The sequence below is a fragment of the Microtus pennsylvanicus genome, chromosome 11 (assembly GCF_037038515.1).
Source record: "Microtus pennsylvanicus isolate mMicPen1 chromosome 11, mMicPen1.hap1, whole genome shotgun sequence".
NCBI classification, from domain to species: Eukaryota; Metazoa; Chordata; class Mammalia; order Rodentia; family Cricetidae; genus Microtus; species Microtus pennsylvanicus.
Genome location: NC_134589.1, coordinates 40,748,194 through 40,775,006, shown reverse-complemented (window position 1 = coordinate 40,775,006; position 26,813 = coordinate 40,748,194). Strand labels below are relative to the sequence as shown.

General features: G+C 40.4%; 1 protein-coding gene across 1 annotated transcript in view; it reads right to left on the bottom strand.

Annotated features, from left to right (window-relative positions):
- Nucleotides 1-26,813, bottom strand: part of Myo1d (myosin ID) — a 293,048-nt gene that overhangs the window by 157,762 nt on the left and 108,473 nt on the right. The window contains exons 12-15 of the mRNA XM_075991410.1: nt 24,068-24,138; nt 20,068-20,142; nt 14,502-14,634; nt 5,240-5,406 (exon numbers count right to left, since the gene is read on the bottom strand). Of these exons, the coding sequence (XP_075847525.1) occupies nt 5,240-5,406; nt 14,502-14,634; nt 20,068-20,142; nt 24,068-24,138 (446 nt within the window). The remainder of the gene's footprint in view (nt 1-5,239; nt 5,407-14,501; nt 14,635-20,067; nt 20,143-24,067; nt 24,139-26,813) is intronic.

Genomic DNA, 26,813 nt, shown 5'->3' with positions numbered 1-26,813 from the left:
CATGAGGAAGAACAAAACTGACAATGCTTATGAATAACATGACTCTCTTCAAAGGAGGTCAAATGGATCTGTGGACGAACCCTTAAAACTAGGAGAAAATTAAGCAGTGTTAGGTCAACACACGAGAATGACTTTGCATTTCTACGTCTAAACAGCTCTTTGCCATCTGAGTCTGTCACAGAGCAACTCCTTATGCAAGTATAAGACAAAAGTCACATGTCACAACCTCCAAGTGACATTCCACCACTTCTACCACAGTCTGCTTTGGTGGAAGCAGTGAGAGCTTCAGCAGACATTTAAGGGGCCACACAGGGCATGAGTACAAAGAAACAGAATCCTGCCCACCACAGGGATTCCCCCCATATCCTAGGCAGCACTAACATGGAGCTAAATTAATTGATTTTTCTCTGGTACTGAACCTGAATTTTATAGTAATTTGAGATTTTCTTCTTATTCAGGCTACAGAGTTATTGACTGATGCTCCTTTTAGTAATCACATTTTCTTATTTTTAAACATTTAAATTAATATATATTAGTAGTATAAAAGAAAGGGTTTCACTGAGAAGCTTTCATATTGCATACAACATACTTTGATCAGTTCATCCTCCCGTTGCTTTCCTTAAGCCCTTTCCTCATCTCCTTCTGGTTTTCCCTTTGCTTTCATACCTTTTCTCATCCTAAGACTCCACAAATGAGTGAAAGAGGAAACACTTCTCTTTATGAGTCTGGGTTATTTTACTCAACAGCATTATCTACAGTTCCATCCAATTTCCCCAAAATGACAAGGTGTGGCTCTTCTTTGTTGCTGAATACTAGCCCAGATCTGTATGTATTCACCTGCTGATTCTCTAGCCCTTTTCTCTGTCCAACTATGTAGTTGAATCATATGTATTTTGTTTCTTGAAAAAAGTCCTTTCTGATCCCCTAGCATTGGCACTAATTTATACTCCCACCACAATGTCTGGGTTCTCCCCCTCTTCCACAACCTCACTATTAGTCATTTGTTTTCTTGAGGATAGTTATCAGACTGTGGTGGGATGAAGTGATTTCTGTATTGTTTAGATGGTTTGGTTTTTAAAATATATTCTGTATATTGATCTGTCTGATGAATAGTTAGCAACTATTTTCTTTCATTCTATAGGCTATCTCTTCTCTGCTGTTTCTTTTGCTTCACATAATGTTTTTAGTTTTATGTTTTATTCTTTGTCAATTTTTGTTATTATTTCCTAAGGCTACTATTAGATTCATGTTTAGAACATCATTGCCTGTGACTACGTCATAAGTGTTTTTCTTTCTGAGGTGTGTGCACACACCAGTGTGTGTTTATGTGGGCGTCAGAGGTTGAAGTTGGGTATCTACTTTTATTGCTTTCTATGATATTTTTATTTTTAAAATTAAGGTCTCTTGGGGACTAGAAAGATGGCTTAGTGAGTAATAGCACATGCTCCTCTTCTAGAGGGTCCAGATTCAATTTCCAGTACCCACACGGAAGCTCACGACCATCTGCAGCTTCAGTTTTAGGATATTCAATGCCCTCACCTGCTCATCATGGGGAGCAGGCATGCAAGTGGTGCACAGATATACCAGCGGACAAAACATCAGTATATATACAGCAAAACATTATCAAGGGTTGGAGAGATGGACCGGTGGTTAAAAGTATGCACTATTCCTCCAGAGAACCTGAGTTCAATACCTAGCACCCATATTGTTGCTCACAACTATCTGTAACTCCAGTTCTGGGGATCTGATGCCTCTAACCTTCTCATGCACCTGCATTTAGGTACACAGATTCATATACAGAAACATACACACACAATTAAGAATAATAAAAATAAATCTAAATTTTTATAAAATAATAAAATGAAGTTTATAAAACTGGAGTTTTCTATTCTATCCAGAATGGCTCTCGAGCCAACTCCCAGGATCCTTGGACTGGAAGCATTGGGATTACAGAGGAGCGCAGCCACAACCAGTCTTACGCTGGTGCTCTGTCTTCACTTTGCCAGTGAACCATCTCCTTAGCCTCTGATCTTGTAGTCTGTTGCCTAATTTCAAAGATTTGGCTCTTATTTGAGGGTCTTTGATCCACTTTGAATTGGTTTGTCTAGGATGGAGGCAGTCTCCTACAAGTGGATATCCAGTTTCCCCAGCACCATTTCTTAAAGACAACGTTTGCGGCACCTTTGTCTCCTCAGCTCCACAGAATGAGGTAAGACACTATTTTCTGAGGCTGCCAGTTTCAGTAACTTAAAACAAACATATAAAATGCTTAAAAAATGGACCTGATATACAGAATAAGCATTTTAAAAAGCCATTAACTATTGTTATAGTTCTCTTGAAAAGTTTAAATACCCTAAAATCTCATCAACATTTGGCCATTTCTTCAGTTTGTTTGAATAATGCTTCTTCTCTATTCTGTCTTTTCTTCTTGTATTGACCTTAGATGGGCCTTGCTTTCCTTACAGCAGCTGGAGATGTGGCTCCTTGTATTGGTCATTATGCCAATCTCCTAACAGTGTAGCTATGCCTACCCAGTTGGAATTCATTCTTCTCATCCACTTTAGGCCTCCTTATGTAGCTCAGAGTGGTCTCTAACTCACTATATAGGCTAGGTATAGACATTCCTGATGCCTCAACCTCCCAATGCTGGGATAGCAAATATATATCTCCACATCTAGCCTGGGATGGCTTTTTAAAAGGCAGCTCAAGCGTCACTAGATTGCCTCTGCATCTTCTTATCTTGATTACAAGTAAGACACATCTTCAAGGTTCACTGAGTAGCTCTTTTTTTTTCTTTTTGATTCTCTATCTTGGCTGTGCATTTGCTATTTTAAAATTGTTTAGTTTGCTTTCTATTGCTGTGATAAACACTGTGGACGAAAGCAATTTAGCAGAGAAAAAGATTTATTTCAGCTTATACTCTCAGGCAAGAACTCAAGGCAGGAACCTGGAAAGAAGAGCCATGTAGGAATCATCTCCCATAGATGTGGCAACTGGCCAATCTGATCTGACAATTACTCAATCGAGGGTCCTTCTTGCCAGGTAACTCTAGGTTGTAGCAAGTTGACATGAAAATCAACCAGCACATACATATATATGTTTTTGCACTATTTAAGGATGTTTGGGGTAGGAATGTGGTGTTTAATCTTGAGCCACTGAGATTACTGTATTGGAAATTTATACTTTCATGGGGGTGGGGTAGAAGTGTGTATGCGTATGCAAGTGTGTATGTGCATGTAGGTCAAGGGGTGACTGAGTGTCACCCTTTATCCTTTGCTAATTTTATGAGACAGGATCTCTGTTACTAAACCTGGGGCTTGCCTAGACTATCTAGACTGTCTAGCCATTGAGCCCCTGGGATCCACCTTTGACCCTTCACCAAGTACTGGGAAAGATGTATGCATTGTACTCACTTTTGCGCAGGCATGGGGGATCTGAACTCAGGGCCTCACATTTGCATAGCAAACACTTTATGCCTCATCTACCTCCTCAGCCCCTCAAAGATTCTTTTTAATCTTTCTACTTTTATAAATTAGGAATTGTATTCGAATGCTTAGCATTTTTCTATTCTTCAAATGAACACATAAACACCTTCTGAGCTGAAATGTAAAAAGTCCAAAAGGAGACAAAGGGTAGGTCCCAACTCACAATATGCCTTTTCCCCTTAGCAAGCTTGCTTACTGCTTGGTTACTCCAACCACTCTCATGGCTTCCACTGCATCTCAAGGAAGCACACTCCCAGAACAGGACTCTTTGACAGCTACTGTTCTCAGGATGCTCACTCTGATACTTAACTTCTGCTGACTTTCTGCATATGACAACACTGGAACTGAAAAATTGTTAAAATTTTCTGTGTAATGAAGATGGATTATAACTCTTTCTAATGAAAGAACTAGACACTAAAATCAAGACTCAGAATGAACACATATCCACTCTTGAAAACACTTCTGCCATACAGTCTATGGATTTGTGTGATTTCAACAGGAACAGTGGATCAGTTTTAAGCATAACTTTCTGATTACTATAAAATTGAATTCCAGTTTTCCAGGCTATTACTCTATAAAGATTTAATCATTCCAGCCAAAAAACATCTCTTCACTGTGATCTCCCTTGCACACACATGGCTGAATACTAGTGCCGTGGAGAAAACTCATCAACACTAGGTTTCTCCTGTTTATAATCTCATATCTCCAACAGGCCCTCTTTCCTTTATGATGATAAACCTATGGAACAAACCCACTTGTTTTCACCATCTAAAACAGTGGTTCTCAACCTCTGGGTTGAGCCCCCTAGAGTCCCCACCTCAGATCTTTCCACATATCAGGTATTTACATTATGATTCATAACAGTAGCAAAATTACAGTTATGAAGTGGCAATGAAATAATGTTATGGTTGGGGTCACCACAACATGAGGAACTGCATTAATGGGTTGTAGCATTAGGAAGGCTGAGACCCACTGATCTAAAAACTTCCCCTCTACCTTCCTCTATCACTTTTTCTTACTCAAGATTGTGCCTTACAGAAGTAGAAAGGAACAACTGCACTTTGCTACCAGTGAGCTTCAAGCCTTCCTGAACCTGATATTCATTACCTTCTGACTGTGTCCCATTGTGACAGGCAAAATGCTTCTGCTCCCATCTTGAGCTGACAGACCTTCCACTTGAGTTTGGGATTCTATCCTGTCTTGCCACTTCAAGGATGCTTTTGCTACTTTTATATCCCTCTCTCATGTGCCACGGGGTTTCCCCTGGTCTTAATTACCCCTACCCGTGCACTTTATCCTGTCTCAGGAGACCACATATCCTTTTGCAGCTGCTGTCGTCCATTTTCCTCTGTCTCTATGTACAGCGAACACTCCTGAACTGTTAGAGGAATGCTCCTGACTCAACTGCCTTTTCTATTCTGTTCAAATCAGGCTATGACCACTTGCTTCTTTGACTTTTGTGTTGGTAATGATGATAATCACTGTATCAGTAGTAATATGAGTACCAAGTATCTATTACATGCCAGGGACTTGGACTTTTACTTAATATTCACAACAACCATTCAATGAAGTTTTTATATTCATTTTATAGATGCAGAAATAAGATAAAAAAGGTGAGATATCTGGTTTAGGTAGGAAGGAAGTATTGCAGCAGGGTTCTACGTAAGACTCCAAATCCATGTTCCTCCTTGAATTTCCAGATGGCCTAACACAGCTGCTGTATCATCATAATTCTGAGTGCATTCTATCCTTACCTGTGAAGAAACTTCTCATAGGCCTGGCGGAAGGCAAAGCCTGCCCGGCGCACTCTCACGTTCTCCAGCAATCCAAGGTATTCCACCTGATGACGGCAGCGCTCATCATCAAATATCTGTGGGGACTTCTTGTCATTGGGTTTGATGCAACGCACATAGTATGGTTCCTAAAGGAATAAATAAGCAATGACAGAATTCACTGTAGACCTAGACAAGGGATGCTAGCATGCCATCAGTGTCTACTGTATCACATTAAGACCAGTGCCTTGGATCACCTGGGTATATCTGTGAATAAAGCAGTCTTCCACTCTGCCCCAATTCAAAGTAGTTCTCATGTAATCACCAGTTCCTATTTTACTGTTTAAGACTCATCAGAAGTTGTGCCCAACTGTGTTCATAGCAGCTTTGTTTGTCATAGCCAGAATCTGGAAACAACCTAAATGCCCCTCGACCAAAGAATGGATAAGGAAAATGTGATACATTTATATAATGGAGTACTACACAGCAAGAAAAAAAATAATGACATCTTGAATTTTGCAAGCAAGTGAATGGAGCTAGAAAACATCATTTTGAGTGAGGTAACCCAGACCCAGAAAGACAATATTCACATATACTTACTCATAAGTGGTTTTTAAACATAAAGCAAAGAAAACCAGTATACAAATCATAATCCTAGAGAACCTAGACAACGAGGACCCTAAGAGAGACTTACATAAATCTAATGTACATGGAAAGTAGAAAAAGACAAGATCTCCTGAGTAAATTGGGAGCATGGGGACCTTGGGAGAAGGTTGAAGGGGAGGGGAGAAGCAGGGAGGGGAGCAGAGAAATAGTTAGAGCTCAATAAAAAATCAATAAAATTTAAAAAAATAGAAAAAAAGACTCATCAGAAATAGTAGAAAGACGTTAAACTAAGGAGCAAATAATTAAGATATGTAAACCCTGAGTTTTGTATATTTACAAATAACTGAAGGAATAACTCCAAAGAAAAGAAAGTAGTAGCTGTGGTAAAGATCAACTGTGACAGAGAACTTGATGAATTAAGGCCAAGGGGTCTGAGAGTGCAAACGCACCCTAAGTGTCAGTTATTGCCCTTATATTCTTCTTATTATCATTGCTGGTATTGCATTATTTGTGCTTCTGAAAGAGATTAAACTTTATGGGTAACAGAAATCTTATAAAACCATCTATAGGCATCAGTAAATCTATGAAAGAGCCCCACTAGAAATTCTCCCTTCGATGCCAATTACATTTTATACCAGGTGTTAGATTACAACTCCTGTTAAATATAAAGCCATGCTTGGCATAGATCCTGGTACACTGAGGATAATGAATAAATTATCACTGGATGAATCGAAGAGGTCAAATATATCCCACTTTTAAGAATAGCAAGTGTCTTTCTCTTCTCTGAATCCATGATCCATCAGACACACAGATGCACCTTAATTAAGACAGTCCTACATAGTTACATCAGGTAGTTTAGAGCACTGTGGGAGGGCTTAAGATGGCAAAGGGTAGCAAATGATTTAAGACGTAGGAAAGTTTGATGTGAATTGATTTGGACTTAAATAAATTTTCAGTAGAAAGCATAATTATATGTTTATCATGTTTTCTACACCTCAAAAATAAAGTAGTTTTCTTTCTTTCTTTTTTTTTTTTTTTTTTTACAAATTCTGTGTATTAGTTTCCTTTTGTTATAGCAGATTATGACAAATTTAGTGGCTTAAATAATATAATTTTATCACCTCACAGCTACGGAGGTCAGAAGTCTAAAATGTGTTTCAATGGGCTAACATGAGGGTATTATGGAGTTACTAGTTTCAGAGACCTTGGAGATAGCTTGCTCATCTTTTCTGGTGTGATGGTAAATCTTGACGTTACATTGATTAGACTGAGATGTAGGAGACTACAGAGCTCGTTTCTTCACTATCTGTGAGGGTGTTCAGTGGGGGCTTGACTGGAACCAAGGGAAAACAGACCACCCACCACACTCTACTTCCCCGCTGCCGTGACATGAGCTGCTCTGCTCCAACATGCCTTTCTTATCATATGGACTGAAAACCAAGAGCCAAAATAAATAAAGCTTGCTTCTTTTCAAGTTGTTATGCTGGTTTTTTCTGTCACAACGAGATATGACCAACATATCCAGCTCTTAGAGGCCCACCTGCCTGGGCCTTCCCTCCATCTTCTCGACAGCAACAGCTAGGTGAATCTTCTTATGTCAGCTCTCTGTTTTCACTCTTTTGCCTCTCTTTTCCCTACCAGAGGGCTCAGTGGTTATATACTGAGCCCACTTGGATGTTCCTTGGATAATCCCTAATTTTAAGGACTGCTAATAAGACCTTAATTTCACCTTTTCTGTGTAACACAGTCACACGGGTTTCTAAGTTAGGCCATGGATATCCTGCAGTGGGGGGAATCCATGGAATAACAAAAATAAGGCAAATATCACATAATAAAATGCATGGAGAGTAAATTATTCAGCCAATGATTAAATCAGTGAAATCCTAATTAAAAAATCACAACAGTTGGGCTTGGAGGATGTATTGATGTATTGGGTGAATGGTACAGCCTTACCCCTTGAGGACAGAAAGCCACTGTGCTTGGACCTTACTTCCAGCCTTTGACAGCCTATTTATCTTTTCATCTGGCTGTTTGTATCCTTCATAATAAAACTGTTATCATAGGATAGCATGTCTAAGTTCAGTGACTCATTCTAACAAATTATTAAATGTAAATAAGGGCCAAGGGAACTCCAAAAACTGTATTCACATCATATAGAAATGTGTCCCAGAGACCTCACTTAAAGATGGCATTTGAAATAAAAATCAGCCCTTTAACTTCGTGATAACAACTTTGGCTAATAGTGTCAGAAGGGAATTTAGTTACAAGAGGCCTAGCAGGTATCGGGGTTGGTGCTACCAGGTAGGGCCATTATTCTGCCTAGCATGCCTGTCTTTATTTTAATCTTGCCATCTATGGGAGAGTGAAAAACATGATCATGATATTTGCAGCAAATGCCACTAAGAGGTAGGAGTGTCTGAATCAGGGCTGACTTGCTTTACCAATACAAGACCGCAGAAATAACACTAAGTGACATCTGGAGAGGTATCCATGAGACTCATTGCCTCTTTAGCATGAAAACAAGCCGAACACTACATGAATAAAGATATCCAACCATCTAGCCATGCCATTTAAGTAAGATCATCTCAGACTGCCCAGCCCTGGCTTACTGATCTCTGCTTGTTGGGTCCAGGAGAATTGTCCAGCCAACTCACTGAATCATGAGGAATAATAAGCTGTGGTTTTCTTCAGCACTATATTTCAGAGTAATTTACTATGTATCAAGAGATAACCTATGACCGGGAGGTGGTGGCATACACCTTTAATCCCAGCATTTGGGAGGCAGAGGCAGGTGGATCTTTGTGAGTTCGAGTCCAACATGGTCTACAGAGCAGGTTCTAGGACAGCCAAGGCTACACAAAGAAGCCCTGTCTTGGAAAACCAAAAAAAAGAAAAAAAAAAGAGATAAATGATGACAGGCATGGTGGCATGAAACTTTAATCCCAGCACTAAGGAGGCAAGTCAAGCAAGCCAAGTTTGGCTTCCATATTGTCCAAACAAGATTTATTTGGGCTCACTGATTTTGAAGATTTAGTCCATCTTGGTGGGGAAGGCTTGGTACTGCATAATAGTTCACACACACACACACACACACACACACACACACACACGTATATGTTCATATATATACACACATGTATGTATATATATTCACACATATATACATTCAGGTACATACAGACAATGAAATAAAAAAATAAATATTCAGGAACTAAAAAGAAACCATACAAATGTTAGTTAAAAGAGAAGTCTGCAAAGTTGTATTATTCATGCAAAGCTGACTTAAAGATAAAAACAATGGGGGCTGGAGAGATGGCTCAGCGGTTAAGAGTATTGCCTGCTCTTCCAAAGGTCCTGAGTTCAATTCCCAGCAACCACATGGTGGCTCACAACCATCTGTAATGAGATCTGGTGCCCTCTTCTGGTCTGCAGACAGAATATTGTATACATAATAAGTAAATAAATAAATATTTAAAAAAAAACAATGAGGAAAGAAAGGGGTGTTTCAAAAATAAGAAAATGTGATAGTTCTAACATGAATGAATAAATTCCCAAAACATTTAAAGCAAAGACTGAAAGTCCATGAGGTCCATGAGGAGAGGTAGATCAGGTCAGATCAATATGGTTTTGAATTCACCTTTCAACCAACAAAGAAATTATTAGTAAAGATGCTGTAAAGATGGACAACATGGAGGTCAAACTTGATCTTGCACAGAACACTGAATATAAACTGTCTTTAATATAAGCAAAACATACATGTAAGGTAAATTGAACCAATTTCTAAGAATCAGCATCACACTGAGGATGTTCTCCGGTGAAACGCTGAAGTTAGACATCAAGAGCAACAGAGATAACTAGGAAACCTTCATGCTAAAAAATTGAGAAACATACTTTAGTGACTCAGAGGTCAGAGTTACATGGTGAATTAGGAAGTACTTTGAAGAGAATACCCCTGCAGTGACATGACACAGCAGTCCGTGCAAGGCATTGCCTGAGGCAGCGCCTGAGCTGGTACTGCACACATAAGTGGAATTCCACCAGCATTGAGCAACTGCATACAGGAAGCGGAAACACCATGAGACACTACCAAGCAGCAAGTGGGAAAGCCCTTTCAGCCCTCTTGGTGATGTAAGTCACTGAATAAAGAATCTAGTGGAAATACTTTCTCTATATTTAATCAGCGCTCTGTCTCAGTTTATAAATGCCACCTCCTCTCTCGCTTATAAATACCAAGACTGACTCAGCCTAAGCAATCCTAAATTTGACAAATTCGGTGTTGTATAAAGGCTAAACTACCAGAGTTCATAGTGATCTCATTCTCTTAACCTGTCTCCTTAGGTTTTATGCAAAAAAAGTTGTAAAAGTATGCCAAATGGTGCACACATTAGCTAGAAGGTAATGTATTTAAGTATACATCTATTTGATCTGTTTTGCACACTAATAGTCAAGGTATATTCAAATTCATTCAATAACTTACTGACCATCATCTCTTGGTACCAATTTACAAAGCTATCAAGAACACAGAAAGTAGGACCTAGTCTCTGTATTTCAAAGAAACACCAGCTGAAGAGAGAAGATAGCACACCTGAAACACTGTGGAGACATGTCCCATGGAGTTCCACTTCCGGGAAATGCCTAGGTAATACTCATCAGCCTAGCCTCCTTGATGAGCTCTGCAAGACGGATGCTAGAGAAAATACGGGGAAAGACCTCTGGCCAAGATCAGAAGACATCAGTCTAAGACTGAGTGCAGCTGCAGGCCTGCTTCTGGATCCTGGTGCAGACCTTCAGTTGCTGTTAGCTCTGAAAGGCCGTAAACACTCAGCTTCTCATTTTTAGAAAGTCTTTAACATGTCTAGGTTCTTAGATAAGACTTTCTCTGGCTACTGAATTTTGGTTATGTCATTTTCACTCTTGGAAGCTAATCTATCTTTTCTCTGACTGCTTTTTAGGGACTTGTCTTGAACCAGGTATGGTGGTACTCACATGTAATCCCTGCACTTGGGAGCTGGTGACAGGAAGACCTGGGGTCCCACATTATTCTCAGCTGTCGAGAGCTCCAGGACAGCCCAGGCTGCACAGTAAGATCCTGTCATCCAACCAACAAAACCAAGCATAAAGATGCTTTCTCTTAGATGTTCTGTCACTGGGGGTCGCATCAGATGTCCTTTCATTTTTCCAGCTTGGGGTCTGCTCAGCTTCCGGATTGCCTGGCCTATAGTGTCTTACAACGGTCTTAGAATCTTGGGCAAATTTCTTCCACTGTTGCTCTGGTAGTCCTCTCCAGGACACCTGAGTACATGCATGCTGGGTGTTTTCATTATCTCAATTTACCTTAATCTTTCATAGCTCTAAGTATAATTCTAGATATTTAAAAAATTATTTTCATTACTATTTTTTGTTCAGCTTTATTTCTGTAGCTTGTCTAGTTATTTGTTCTTTCTAATATTTCAAGACCCTTCACGAGGTATATTAAACATTTTGTATTTTGTATGTGTGTGTGCCCATGTGCATGCATGCACACACACATGCAAGTAGGCATGTAAAGGCCAGAGATTGACATAGGGTATATTCTCCATGCTCTTTTGTGAGACCGCCTTTCACTGAGCCTGGATCTTATTGTTTCAGTAAGAATGGTTGGCCAATGAGCCCCTGGGACCTGTCTCTGCTCTCCATCACTGGGATACAGAGATGCACCACCACACTCAGATTTTACATGGGTGCTGGGTTCTGAACTCAGATCCATATGCTTGACTCTAGTGAGCCATCTCCCGAGCTGTGGATTCTATTTGTGATTGTTCTAGTACCAGAAATTTCATCTGGGCCTGTTGTTTAAACTCACTCTAGCATATGACATCTTGAAGTCACCAAAAAAAAAAAAAAACAACCCCAAAACCCTACCCCATTATTTATTTTTTTTAAAGATTATTTTATTTTATGTAATATGAATGTTTTGCCTGAATGTAGGTATGTGTACATATGTGCCTGGTGCTCACAGGGGTCAGAAAAGAGAGTCAGATTCTCTGAAACTGGAATTACCCATGGTTATGAGTCACCATGTAGATGCTGAGAATTGAACCTGGGTCCTCTAGAAGAGCAACAAATGCTCTAAATCATTGGACCATCTCTCGAGATGACTCCCCTGCGGCTCCTATTTTAATTGAATTTTTTTTTAATGGAAAGTCTTTAAGGTCTGATACGAATGTGATATCCTCAAGGAAAGAATTGTATTTGCTTCTTTCAGAAGTTTGGGGCAACACAAGACCTGGACTACCTTAAACTGCTGGACTGAAGCTTTTTCAGTCCACTTAGGCAGTAAGAATGTGGGCTGCAAACCTCATCAAAGCTGGCTTATAATTGCATATTCTCAAGAAAGATTCACTGCCTTCTGATACCTGATACCCTTTGGCTAAATGTCACTGTTTCCTAACAGACAATGGGGGTTTCATTCTAGATCTGGTCTTTTGTGTATGTAAGTCTTTGAAGGGGAGTGTGTGTGTGTGTGTGTGTGTGTGCGCGCGCGCGTGCGCGCATGTGCGTGCATGCGTTGTAGATTATTTCTCTACTCTGGGTAAACCCAAGATTTCAGTTCAAGGACTCAGACCAGAATGCCCACTAACCAGATATTTCAACAAACTTCCCAGTTGAAAAATCAGTTTTAAGGCTGTGCTTCCACTCAGTTAATTCACACAGTCCCTGGCTTATATATTTCTAAATGTCACTAGTTTCTGTTGCATTCAGAGAGTTGATTTAAAAAAAACTAAAAAATTACTTTATATTTCACTTTGAATCAATTTTTAACATGTTCCTAGTAAACTAAATTTTAAAATGTGCTAGCATCCAGTTATTTATAACACACTAGAATTATAGGTTATATATAACAACCTTTCATTCATCATTCTGTTTTTTAAAAATCAGTTTTATTAGAAGCTTTGTCTATTTACTAGTTTTTTTATTTCTCCATTATGATTAATTTCTGCTATTATATTATTTTCTTCTCTCTTTAGGTTTTTTTTTTTGAGTTTCTCTTCTGGCTCTTTGAGTTGAACTTACCAACTTTTAGTCAACTTTGTTGTTTTATAAAGGTATGACAAATAGCTCACTTTATAGCATTCTGTTGTTGACAAATTCTTTGTCAAGCAGTCCCAGCTATTTTATAATTTTCACTATGATATCCTCTTAAATCTGTGACTTATTTAGAAAAAGCATTTTAGTTTTAGGGTTTCAAGCATATTAACATGACTTGCTTTGAGGATGTGTCTGTAGTGGCATCATTATGACCTAGCATGTGGTCAGTTCTTGCAAAGTGTCCCATTTACACTTGATAGGATTAGATATTTCCTATTGCTTGGGTACAGAATTGTTTTGATGTATTAGAAAAGGTTGGGATTTGGTTTTCACAGTTCCTGGGTTTGAGGCAAGTCTGACCTGGAACTAGCTGTGGATCCTCAGCAGGCCTCACAGTTGCAGTCCTCCCGAGACTACAGATATATAGTTATCAGTTTTTGAAAACAAAGATTCTTTCACTAGTAAACTGAATAAAGAGCCTCCACCATCAGTCAGCTCTTTCCTGTGTCACACGCCTTCCTCCCAGGTTCACTCTCTTCCTACGGGATGCAGCAGGTCAGGGATGACATAGGAGAGAAGCAGAGATGAGAGAGCCATGCTGCTGACGGCATCCTAGCTGCTAGTTCACGTTGCTGGAAACGCAATTCTGCAAGAGGGTGGACTATGCTTACATGTTGCCAGCTGAGACTAAGGAATGAGGACGGGAAGAGGCAGAAAGCTAGTGAATAGATGTGTGCTTGCAGCCTACTGTAACCATGGTGAGGTACAGATGCAAATTAATTCTTTTAGAAGGAAAATAGATTTTTTTTAAAAAAAGATAATAACAGAGAAGAAAACATACAATAAAATTACCAGAAGAGGAAGATATAAAGAAAAGAGCTAAAAATAACAAGCCCCAGAATGCTGCTAATTTATCAAACCTGTCAACAGAGCAGTTAGGAGCAGAAATCTGTTCTTTAAGGGGAGGAAAACAAAACCCATTCTTAAAAATAAAATGGAAAAATAGCCAGATTCAAGTTATCAGACAACATTAGAATCAAAGCAACAGCAAAAGTTAGGACTCACTGCCATTAATATTTGTGTAGTCCAACCATTTAAAGCAATATAAAGATAAAATTTAAGCTAAACTCTTGTTTAGGTTCCTTCTGGCCATTTGCTATTCAAACATAACACATGGATGGATGGTGTATGACTATAGCTCCATCCAACTGTTTCTGACTCCATTCCCTCCCCACTCTGGCCATGCCCCGCCGTCTGGCACAGGATTCAGTTTATTTCCTAGGCACGATATACCACACATATAGTTGAAACCCTTGGCAGTTTCCCCCTTGACCTTAACGGTAGAATAAAAAGTTCAAATTTAAGAAAGGAACTCATCTGGGATACAAATAATTATTTTACTCATTGTTTAAAAACAGGAATAAAAATTCCATTGTTCAATTTGAATATATACTGTTCAACTTAATTAAGAATAATTACCTAAAAAGTAAGTCACACATGAATTCTCCACAATGTATGTCAAGAGAGAATCTATGAATTATAAAGGACATTTAGAAAATAAAATAATTACCTTCGAAGCAAGGTTGTCTACTAAAGCAATCATAGAATTCTTAAACAAGGTAGCAGCGGTCAGAGGTCGCTTGGTCACCTCTGTAATGCTCAGTTTGCCTTCGGGCCACATATTCTTTAGCACAGGATTTGAACTGAGAAACACAGAAAGAATAATTCAAAGGTTGCATTAAATAAGGTGGAAAAAAAGGCCAATTAGTCCTGCCAAGCTGTGTCCTGGGAATCACTGCACTGCAGATGGAATTCACAAAGCCTAACTGGAAAAATCGTTTCATCCAAAAAAACCACGATTATATAATGACCAACAGTGTACCACAGAAAACTTCCAAACTGTAGCACTTTAAAAACTTGTTTAAACCAGACGGCGATGGTGCACGCCTTCAATCCCAGCACTCAGGGGGGCAGAGGCAGATGGATCTCTGTGAATTTGAGGCCAGCCTGGTCTACAGAGAGTTCCAGGACAGCCAGAGCTATACAGAGAAACTCTGTCTCGAAAAATCAAAAAAAAAAAAAAAAAAAAGGACTTCTTTAAAGTGACATCCATGTAGATCTCTTGCGTAGTTAATGTGGCTCTTAGAATACACACACACACATATATCTTATTATATGTATATATGTCTGTAAAATGCAGGTTTTATATGGCTAAAATGTGAAGACAAATCACTAGCAGGAAAACAGTTCTTGGTGTCATGGCGCATAACAGGAAAGTGAAAACATCTTCTAATAGGTGAGAAATACACAGCGAGGGACATAAACGTAACTGCTCTGTTAGTCTCCTAGCAAAGCTGTCTCCTAGAGCTGGATTTATGAACACATTCGCAGGTAGTGCTGGTGGTTCCAACACTATATTGACATCACACTAGGGCCACCATGATCCAATTCTAAAATGCACTTCAGGCCAATTCCATGTTGAAACTGCAGATTTGTTATTTGCCTCTGCGGAGATTTTTTTTTTCTCATATAAAAGTGTGTAGTGCCTCGGCTGTGATTTTCTTCCTGTTCCATTTGGGTGCTTTTGCACTTTAGCGTAGCTGGGGCTAGACATGCTGCTTCATTGGCGGAACTTTTCTCTTGTCAGAATTTTCTCTTACAAATTTGGGGTTAGAAAATGACAATAAGGGGCTAGAGAGATGGCTCAGAGGTTAAGAGCATTGCCTGCTCTTCCAAAGGTCCTGAGTTCAATTCCCAGCAACCACATGGTGGCTCACAGCCATCTATAATGGGGTCTGGTGCCCTCTTTTGGTCTGCTGGCATACACACAAAACAGAATGTTGTATACATAATAAATAAATAAATATTAAAAAAGAAAATGATAATAATAACACAGGAATCCATTGCTAGTTGTGCTTATCCCTCCATCATTATGCCCGCCTTCCTTTCCCTTGTGGATAACTGAGCTGGTTCCCTGAAGCACGCAGTGACTTTCTGTCTCACATTTGCTCAACACAATCACTGTGAAGTGGAGGAATGGACGCTGCTAGAGGGGGTGGGGTGGCGAGATGGGTCTCTAAACCCGACAGGGCAACACTTCTAATCACCACCACCGTGCAGTACCGACTACCATCAAAAGAGCCAAAAAAACTAACATGAGGCTCTTTGGTTCATGGACAGTTTACCACTGTACAATTATATTCCATCATTTCCAGTCACACCCTTATAAAAATGACCATATAAAAGCACACTGTTTTTCCTTTCTTTCAGCAAAGAAGTCATTCAAGTGATGGTCCTTCACTTCTGGTGCACAGGGTTCCTACAATGCCTTTCTAACACCTACTGAACAGAATTTCCGGAGGTAGGAAGCTATGCTGTGTGTACTCTGAGAACTCTTACATGTGCCAGAAGAATGAGGATCACTGTCGCTTGTATCTGTGCAGTTTCTAACCCAAATTCTTCCTCTATCCTATTTACTGATGACAGTAACTGGAAACTACTCTCATGTTGTAAGTGGAGGGAAGGAGAAAGACTAAAAATATGATTATATATCACATTAGGATTGATATTAAAGAAATCCAGAGTCATTTTAAGAGAGAATTTTAAGGCCAGACAGTCATGAACACAATATCAAAACCACTTTTTAGAGATCTTAAATACCTGGATAGTCTTCATTTCTCTTTTAGATTTACTTTTATTTATGTGACTATGCGTGTGTCTGTGTGAGTGTATATATCACATGTGTGCAGATGTATGTCAGTAGAGGTCAGAAGAGGATGTGAGGTCCTCTGGAAGAGCAGCCAGATCTCCGGCCCCTAGAATCTATTTTTTTCTTTAAAAGAGGAACAAAACCAGAGGTCCAGCACCTACAAAAGGTAAGGCAGATCTTGGCTGAACAACAAGAGAATAGGTAAAAGTTCATGCACTTGGCAGGCCACCCACCTGCCCTATTCTTCATTTACAGACAGTGTGCAGTAAGTGAACATACACATTACTCCTGTGTGCATGTGCAATTGGTGGGCTCTAAAGGACTAGAGGTCAAGAGTCACATTAACCTATACAAAGAAAAGAGGCATTCAGGCTTTGGGAGGATGGTCAGCCACAGAAACATCAAAAAGTGTTCATCAGTAAAGGTATCGCGCCTAAATGCCATCTCACTGCAAGGTCTTTCCCATTACAAAGATATGCGCAATAAGCAGCAGTGAGCAGACATTTAATCTTTCTACTGCTTTGGAAATGATAAAATGGATTCACCTTGCCCCAGCCCAGTACCATTAACTGTTAGTTTTATCTAAATTCCTTTGTCCTAACACTGTGCTTACCAAGCACCAAGCGCACTGGCTTCTATGGGTAATATTTTTCATTGTCAATTAGTAAGCAAGTTTCCGCTGCTGTTTGCCTTCTAATGCAGGTTTTTCCAATAGAGAAAACAGCCTGTCATACCAATGCAAGTAGTGCAATCTATGTCTTAACTCCATTTACCTGGTCCCATGCTCCTAGCCTACATTAGTCTACTTCTACGAGGTAGTGCTCCGTCAACTGATTCCCTGGGCCATGATAAATGCACAAAGGTAACAAATACCACTTGTGTTCATTTTTGGACACAAGTTTGAAAACACACTGTGACATCACCACTGGTCAAATGTGGTTACTTTTTCCCATTTAACATTTTTACAAAGAGTGAAAATGTTAGACTCTGTCAATTGCTCTTCAAATGGGTACATATTACCCGATAAACTGAACACTGAATCTCTTTTCTGAAAGCCACTTTCTCCCATGCCCCAGCATGGACTTCCTTTCCTATTTTGATGTCTCTATAACTTTCTACTGCTGACAGCTCCATCCTCATTCTTGGTGGCTTCAGCATCCAACAGACAAGCCATTTTAGAGCAAAAGATCTTGAGAGAATTATTTAAACATTTTGGGTCCATCTTTTTTTTTTCTTCTCTTCTCTCTCAAGCCCATGTCATTCAGACTTTGTCTTGCTCACTGCCCAGAAATTAGTATTTTCAAGAATCCCATGAATTATCCCCAAGCAAACAGGATTGGTCAATCTTGGCACCATTCCTGCTTTTTATTTGATATAGTTTATCACTGTTTTCTTCTGTTTTTAAAAAAGATTTATTTCATGTGTATATGCATGAATGTATGTACATTTAATGCATTTAGTGCTTGTGTAGGTCCAGAGAGGGCACTGGATCCCTTGGAATTGGAGTTATAAGCAGTTATGAGCTGCCTGGTGTGGGTTCTCTGTAAGAGCAGCAAGTGCTCTTAACTGCTGAGCTGTCTCTTAAGCCCCACTTTTTTTTTTTAACCTTAAAGTACCCACCTCTCCTGGTTGGGTCTCTGTGACACTGGATTTCTTGCTTTCCTTCTATCTCATATGGTGCCCTTAGTATTTCTTTACTAGGTTCTGCTTTAAATAAAAGTTGGGCCATTTAGAGATCAATTATCCTGTTCTTTCCATTACTGTTTTTTTTTTTTTTTAACTCTACTCACTTCTTGGATAACTCCTCCGGTCTCATGGTCTAATATACAACCAACACACTGACATTATAAATAGGTATCCCTTGCCCCATTTTTCTGGAGATACAATTGCAATTGCGCAATAGCCTATTTGAAATTTTCATTTGGGTGCAGTTTGTACTCTGGCCTACAACATTCAAAACATACCTTGTCTTCCTACATAAGGCTCCAGCATCATATCTGGGTTTTGGCTGTCTATCACTTCACGTCTTTTGTTTGTTTGTTTGTTTTATTTTCTCAAGACATGATTTCTCTGTGTAGCTTTGGAGCCTGTCCTGGAACTCGCTTTGTAAACCAGTCTGGCCTTGAACTCACAGAGATCTGTCGCCTCTTCCCCCGCGTGCTGGGATTAAAGGCGTGCGCCACCATTGCCTGGTCAATTCATATCTTAACTCTCCTTTCTCAATATTACCTGGTGTGAGCCCTTTAACCCTCTCTGTCACTGCTAAGCCAGCCACAATTGATCTCCCTAGTTTCACTCTTGCTCATGACTATGTTTTTTTATACAGTGGTACTAGTGATATCCTCAGTAGAAATCACACCAGATCAATGGTTTCCTCTCTTCATGCTTTGGTTCTCATGCTGGCTCACAGACTATGGTTCTGATCCTGGCCACCTCTCCAAATTCACTCCTTACCATTCTCCCATTTCCCTCTGTTTTTAGCATACAAATTTCTTGCTGTTCCTCCTGCTGTCAATACTCTCAAGCTGATTCCTCCCTTGGAGCATGGGACCAGCTGTTCTCTCTGCCTGAACTGCTCTTCCTCCAGACAGCAATGTGGTTCCCTCCCTTACCTTATATAGGCATCTCTTGGATGCTGCCTCTAGCATGGGTTCTTTTCTGGCCATCCTGTTTTTAATGCCTCCCTTGTACTTCTACTCTTAATCTCTCACCTACTTTTTCTGAAAGTTACTTGTTTATTTATCATGAGAAATAGAGCAGTTTCTAAACTGTTTTCTCAGTTGTATCTCAGAGCACAGAAGGATATGTGGCTCAAGAGTATAAAATACACATTTGTAATCTACTGAGGAACTACTTAGACCTAAATGCGTGAACAAGTGAATGACGGCCAAGAAGCTTCTTCTCTCTTCCTGAACCTTCTCTCCATACTGGGTTTGAAGTTTCATCCTTGCCTATATTTGTTCTGTATAGCTTTTGTCTTTAGGTGGTTTGTGAGGACTGGGGCTCACTGATGCCAGGCGCCAGTCTGACAACAGAGTGGCTCATACCTGGGGGAAAAGATCCTGAGGTGGGAATCTGTGTATGTAATAGTTTTAGGTGGACCAGAGGCTACTTGATACTTGTCACCTCTGGCCTGCTTGGGGATCACTGAGTACAGGATACCAGAAGGATGGTGTCAGTGAACAGAGAAGTAGAGGCAACCCAAGGAGAATTAAGGCAAATCTTACTGGTAAAAAGTAGCCCCTACCCCACGTCTACAGATTTTATAGTCCTGAGGTCACACATATTTTCATTCATTAAGCATAACAAAGAAGAAAAGCCTGCTAAAAAACTCTTAGAATTGTCACACAAAAGTAATCATGTGTATATTCATATACTATGCAATCTATATTAAAACATTTAAGGTAAATGCAATAAACAATCATACCTGTTATACAAGAGACGTTTGAAATCTTGAAATAAAGTATCTTTATTTTTGTCAATAAAACCAATGGCAGAATAGCTAGAGAGAAAACAGAACACATGTATCATCGCCATGTAAGCCACATTTGAGCTTTTCTAGAAGTGCACAGGCCTTTCTGCTATCAGTTTTGCAATCGAACTTCTAAAAGCTGGTCTACTTAGCTCTGAAGTCAAGGTCACAGACTTCACACGCTAAATAAAAGGGACTCTGCTTCTCTCCTTCAGAAGGAAAGCGGACCGGTGTCCATCATTCTGAGTAAGAGCATTATTTTCTACTGGCTATGGCTTACCTCAACAAGACGACTTCAAAACAGATAGTTGTATTTATCATCCAGCATGCCTAAGATAAAACCAAAACAGCACCATACAGGAACTAATTGTCTCATCCGTGGGGAGGTCAAGTGGCTTGTCTAAGTACCACTCAGTGTGCAGGGTATGAAAGAGTCCAAGGAGAACTGCAAAGGATGGTAAGAATTGGATAAGCAGAGGGGAAAAGGACTGGCAGATCACGTGGGGGCAACAGGCAGAATGAAGGGCTGGAAGCAGGCACATGCAGGAGCATCACAGAGAAAGGAGACCACTCTTCAGAGTCTGGAGGAAGGCAGGAAGTAAGGCTCAGAAACTCCAGCTAAGATGGCAGCTGGCGCGGAGGGCACAAGGCAGGGAATTATACTGCTGCAGTGACCAGAGAGGCCTCTAGGGGAAGCCACTCTGTGTTGGGGTAAAAAAGTAAACGGGGGGGGGGGGTTAGGCTGGGTGACTGAGCAAACAGTAACTGCATGCAGCCTCTCCTTAGCAGCTCTGCGCTCTTGTCTATATTTTCTTTTCAACAATCACATCAATACCTCCCAGGCTTCTAAGCCTAACCTTTAACTTTACACATTTAATTTTGCAAAACAAAAAAAAATATTTCAGATGTGCTGCCCACAGGGACTTTAAGGTCACCACATCCAAAATTATTCTGTTGCCCGCCTAACCCAGGTCTTCCCAATCCCATCCTGTCATTTTTAACTGAACATTTGAAACCACCCTACTCTTAATCTATTGTTAAACCCACACAGACTGAATCAAAGACTACAGAATAGTGTTCAAGTCTCGCTGTGATTTGATCTCAGTCTACTTTCCCAGGCGTTTCTAATCTGTACCATAGAAAGGATACACCCCTGCTACTTCCTGAATATTTTTTCACCACTCTTCCCACTTCTTCCTATAAAAATAATTCCTAGCACCCGAGCCTAGCAGCATCAGCCTCCTGGGGCTTACCACAACACCTAAAAATATTATAGTGTTTTCTTATTCAGAGTTTGTCACAACACTTGCTATGACTCATATGGCGATTATTATAGCCATCTTTTCTTATGCACACATATGTATATGTACATGTGTTTATATATATATATATATATATATATATATATATATATGCTTAAACATACATTTAACCACACACATGTGTGTGTGTGTGTGTGTATCTTGTATGGAAAGCTCTTTGTGGTCAGATACCATGGCCTGTAAAGTATTGTGCATATAGAAAATCACCTATAAAAACTCCGAAGAGGACTGAAGGCTAAAGGAGGAGCCTGAGGCAGTGAGTACAGTTGGAACTCTGGACCAGGAGCCTGGAAGTCTAGCTGCTGCCTCAGTTCTTCCATACACATCGTATGAGACTTTGGGTCAGATATCTGCTTTCTCTGTAGACGCTGAGTCCTTTGTAAGACAGGTGGACCTGGGATCACAGGCCTCTGCCCATCTCTGCATTCACACCACCCTGATTACCAGACAGCAGTCTGTAAGTATGGCTTGGGCTTATTTTAGTGGAGGCATCTGAGTGGTACTTGTCTTTTCTACTGAGTACTCTAGACCAGGACTAGAGTGGTGGGGAACTGTGACATCTTGCAAGGATGGCCAGTTTGATAGGGGGTAATAATTTTGAGCCACATTATTTTAAGATTCTAGAATTTTAGTTTAGCCAGAAATAGACATTAAAGTTTCTTTAAATGTCTTTTCAGCCTTTATACAGATAATCATTTGCTTTTGTGTTGATTAATCTCTTCTTGTAATGGGTTATGTGGGAAGAATTCCTAGCATAATAAATAAAGAAAAAGGTAGCGTTCTTTAAACAATAAGACAAGGAACGGGGATTAATGCGGAGTGAATGCATAACAAACAGTACAACTGAAAAATGGCCCACAACAATTGACAATCACATCAGCCTTCCTGGAACTCGGGGACGCTGTCTTCTGTGGTACAGGGATGTGATTATGCTAAGGATCTTGAAACAAGAAAATAATCTAATAGAAGACTGGGCGGGGGTGGGCAGAAAAGTGACCAGATTATTTTAACACAGTGGCAGGGGGTTAACCCTCAGGATGGAGCAATGTACCAAAGAGGTGGCCACAAGCCAAGGAATGCCCATAGCATCAAAAGGCGAAAAAAGGGCAGATTCTTCATGAGGGAAGCCTCCAGAAAAGCCCTGCCATCACCTGATTTTGAACTTCCTGCTTCTCAAATTATGATACTACTGAAAGCACAAACTTCTGCTTCTGTATTTGTTTCTGTGGGGCTGGTAGCCTGACCAATGCCAGGTGAGCATTTTACCTAAGCTACACCCCAGCCCATGTAGCTGGGTTTTTGTTGTTTGTTTTGAGACAGGGTTTCCCTGTGTAACAGTCCTGCTGTCCTGAACTAGTGCTGCAGACCAGGCTGGTCTTGAACTCACAGAGATCCATCTGCCTCTGCCTCCCGAGTACTGGGACTGAAGGTGTGCATCAGCACCCCAGTGCGGCTGTTGTGTTAAGTCACTGGTTTGTGATAGCTTGTTACAGAAGCACCTGGTACCTAACATACCAAGGTAGTTTTCACACTGATTGGTATTTTCATGTCAACTGCTATTTTTTATTGTAAGGCAATAAAAAAATGCAGCTTGTAGGCATTCTATTTCTCAAACACTCTTTGACAATAATATAGTAAAACTTCTTTTGCTTGTGTTGCTCCCTGTGGTCCTGCACACACCGGGTGCCCTGCAGTTCCCTCTCCACACTCTCCTCGCTTGTCTCCAGGCTGTCATTTATGGTGCTGAACTTGCTTGCGCACTTCTTCCTCCAGCAACATTTATCCAGACTCCTCATTGCTTCCATAATGCTGTGTGCCTCCCCAACTGAGTCCTTGGCCTCCTCCCTTACTGTGACTTAGATGTATCTACTCATATTCACTAACCTGCTGGCTTCTTATGGGCAGAACCCATCTTTCCTTTTTTTCATAGAGATAAATATCAGCATTTGTTGCAGAACTGTTCACACTAGCTAAGTTATAGAACCAGCCCATCAGCAGAAGAATGAATACAGAAAATATGGTTTGTGCATATGATGGATTTTTTCAGTCATAAAGAGGAATGAAATTTTGTCATATGTAAGAAAATGAATACAACTGGAGATAACCATATTGAGTGAATTATACCAGTCTCAGAAAGACAAATATCATGTTTTCTATCTTCCGTGGGACCCAGATTTCATGTACAGATGGCATGAAAGTAGAGGTGGGAGTGTCCAGGGGGACAAAGGGAGCTAACAGGAAGATAGAAGGGCAAGTGAGTAGAGGGACAGGGGTCAGGGGGAACATGCTTATAGTATATTATCTACTGGGCAGAATCCATCTTACCACATGTCTACCCTAGACTCTAACATGTTTCCAAGGTTTACTGATACAGTGGCTCCAACCACATGGGGAAGTACACCTGGTTACACAACATATGCTCAAACCAAATGTCTGAGAAACAAGGAAGAAATGAAGCTATGCACTTCTTCAAATCAAGAGGCTAAATTATACCGTTCCCTGCAATGACCCCTCCCAAATAAATCCCCACACACATGAAAAGAAAAACAACCAGCAGTGTCTCAGCCCCATTTTCCGAAGTAAGGCTGCATGCAAATCATCATGCTGGGCTAGGCCCAGAGTAAGATACTCACACCACATCACCTGCGTAGTGCCGGATTCGGAAGTCCCGCTCAAACTCCAGGCTTTTGTCTGAGGCACAGGTCTAAGAGATTAAAACGGATATAAACTTGAAAAAAAATGGCATTTTTCACACCTAAAAACACATTCCAAATTAATATGACCAAGCATCACAAATCACGATATCTAGATGAAATCACAGTCCCCTGATTCAGGTCTATTTAAATACATGGCTGACAAGGTAAAGGCTTCTGACAGAAACCCACGTAGCACATAGCACACAGCTGGCCTCCATTTGCTGGCTGCTCCATCAGTAGACATGGCCAAGAGGGCAGGTCTGGACAATGAATGTGGAAATGCGGCTATTCCATGCCCAGTGTGGTCAGAGATTGATGAATGATGCCCTTTATTTAGTTGGATATAAAGGATGGCTTCTAGCAGATGGGTCCACCAGACAATGGAAGAAGTATGGTACCCTGAGAAACAGATGAGCAAAGTCTTCTGACACTTAAATCCCTCTCCTCCATGCTCCACTTGGGAGGACCACACCGAGGGCCTCCTATCTGTAAGACACCTACATTTCACAGCCCTCACAATCTACTGTTAAAGAACAAACTGTCGCCGGGTGATGGTGGCGCACGCCTTTAATCCCAGTACTTGGGAGGCAGAGGCAGGCGGATCTCTGTGAGTTCAAGACCAGCCTGGTCTACAGGCTCCAAAGCTACAGAGAAACCCTGTCTCGAAAAAAAAAAAAAAGAATAAACTGTCTTCCTCACATACATGGAGACAGACTCAGTGAAAGGCTCCAGGAAACAGAAAGGAACATGTCTTCATGTACACAGCTCTTGGCTCATCTGCCTGTTGAACTGGACTCGTTTAGGTGTTCTTCATAGAAGAGTAAACTTGAATATCTTTCTTATTGAAGGGGAATACTCTAAGAAATGCAGGTTTTATATGGCCTTGGATTTCTTCATGACTTCCTCTAATTTTCTTCGCTACAGTAGCACCCAGACAGGCAGAAGAGTAAAAATCTACACAATACCATTTAGTATGTGGTAGAGCACACCATCCACATGTCATACAGCACACAATCCATCCAGGACAACAGGCTTCAGATACTAAAGGAACAATGTCCAGGAGTTTCATGAATAAAGAATTAGAGGAAATTGGGGGTTTACTCTGTGTCTTTTAATAATTACTCATCAGAAAAAATGGAGAGTTAAATGAACTATGTATGAGACCAAAGCATTAGCTAGAGAGGACTCGCCAAAATAGATCACGCCTGCTCGCTGGAAAACATGCTTTACTTTTAACTGTGAGCACAAGGGTTGTGCATTGTGAGTATGGGTGCCAGCAGAGGCCAGGAGAGGGCTTCAGCTGTCTGGATCTGGAGTTAAGGCAGTTGTGAGCTGCCTGACATGGGTGCTAAGAACTGAACTCTGGTTCTCTGCAAGACTAGTACACACTCTTAACTGTTGAGTCATCTATCTAGCCTGCCCCCTCACCACCCTTTTGAAAAATCCTTTAGTTTGCAAAATTCTTGAAGGAAAAGACTCAAATCATAGGCCATTCTTATATTTGGATAATCTGCAAAATTGTGATTTTCTTCAACACACAAAATTATATTTTGCTATATAGTTATTATTTAAAAATATTTTACAATTGTTTGGATCATGTGACTGCCTCTCCATGATACATTTAATGTGAAAGGAAGTTATTTTATCCCCCAAATAAAAGCCAGCAATCTTTTTTTTTTTATTATGTATACAGTGGTCTGTCTGCATGTATGCCTGCAGGCCAGAAGAGGGCATCAGATCTCATTACAGGTGGTGGTGAGTAACCATGTGGTTGCTGGGAATTGAACCCAGGTCCTCTGGAAGAGCAGACAGTGCTCTTAACCGCTGAGCCATCTCTCCAGCCCGTCAGCAATCTTTTATTTAATAAGACAGTAAGTCTACTTGATCAGTTAGCAGTAGCAAATGATACCTGACTCACCATATACCCAATAACATTATCTAAGGTGTGCAGTGACTTAGATATCCCGACAGCTTGGCTGTGTAATTTCTTTCCTTTATTAGGCAAAAATCCCCAAAAGATGGAGCTGTGGAGATGACTTGATTGCTGAAGTGCTTGTCACAGAAACATGAGGACTTGATTTGCATCCCCAATGATCACATAAAGTTGGGTACAGTGATGTCTGTAACCCCAGTGCTGGTAGGGCAGAGACAGAAGGTACCTGAAGCTCGCTGGTGAGCAAGTATAGCTCAGTCAGGGGAGTCCAGGCTCAGTGAAAGACCTGGTCTCAAACATAAACTAGAAGGCCAGTGGGATGGCTCAGTGGGTAAAGGTGCTTGACACAATGTCTGAGTTTGATTCTTGGAGGCTACATGGTGGAGAGAACCGATTCCTGCAGGTTGTCCTCTGACTTCCACATGTGTGCCAAGGCATGCATGTACATGCACACATATGAATACATAAATAAATAAAGGTAATTTGTTTTAAAGTTGAAGAGTAATAGAGAAGATATAGGGCATTGACTTCTGACCTCCACATGCCCACAGAGAAACATTTATTTTGCCTGACCAACTTACTTAATTCAGTTATATAAATGGCCAGGGTGAAAAAAAGAATAATGATTTGGGGTGTCATTTTTGAGACTTATAGACACCATTTAAATAAAAACAATTAAAGTAAGATTTATTTAGTATGACTGTGACCAGTTCAATGTAATTTCGCTAACACTGACTGTCTAGCATCTAG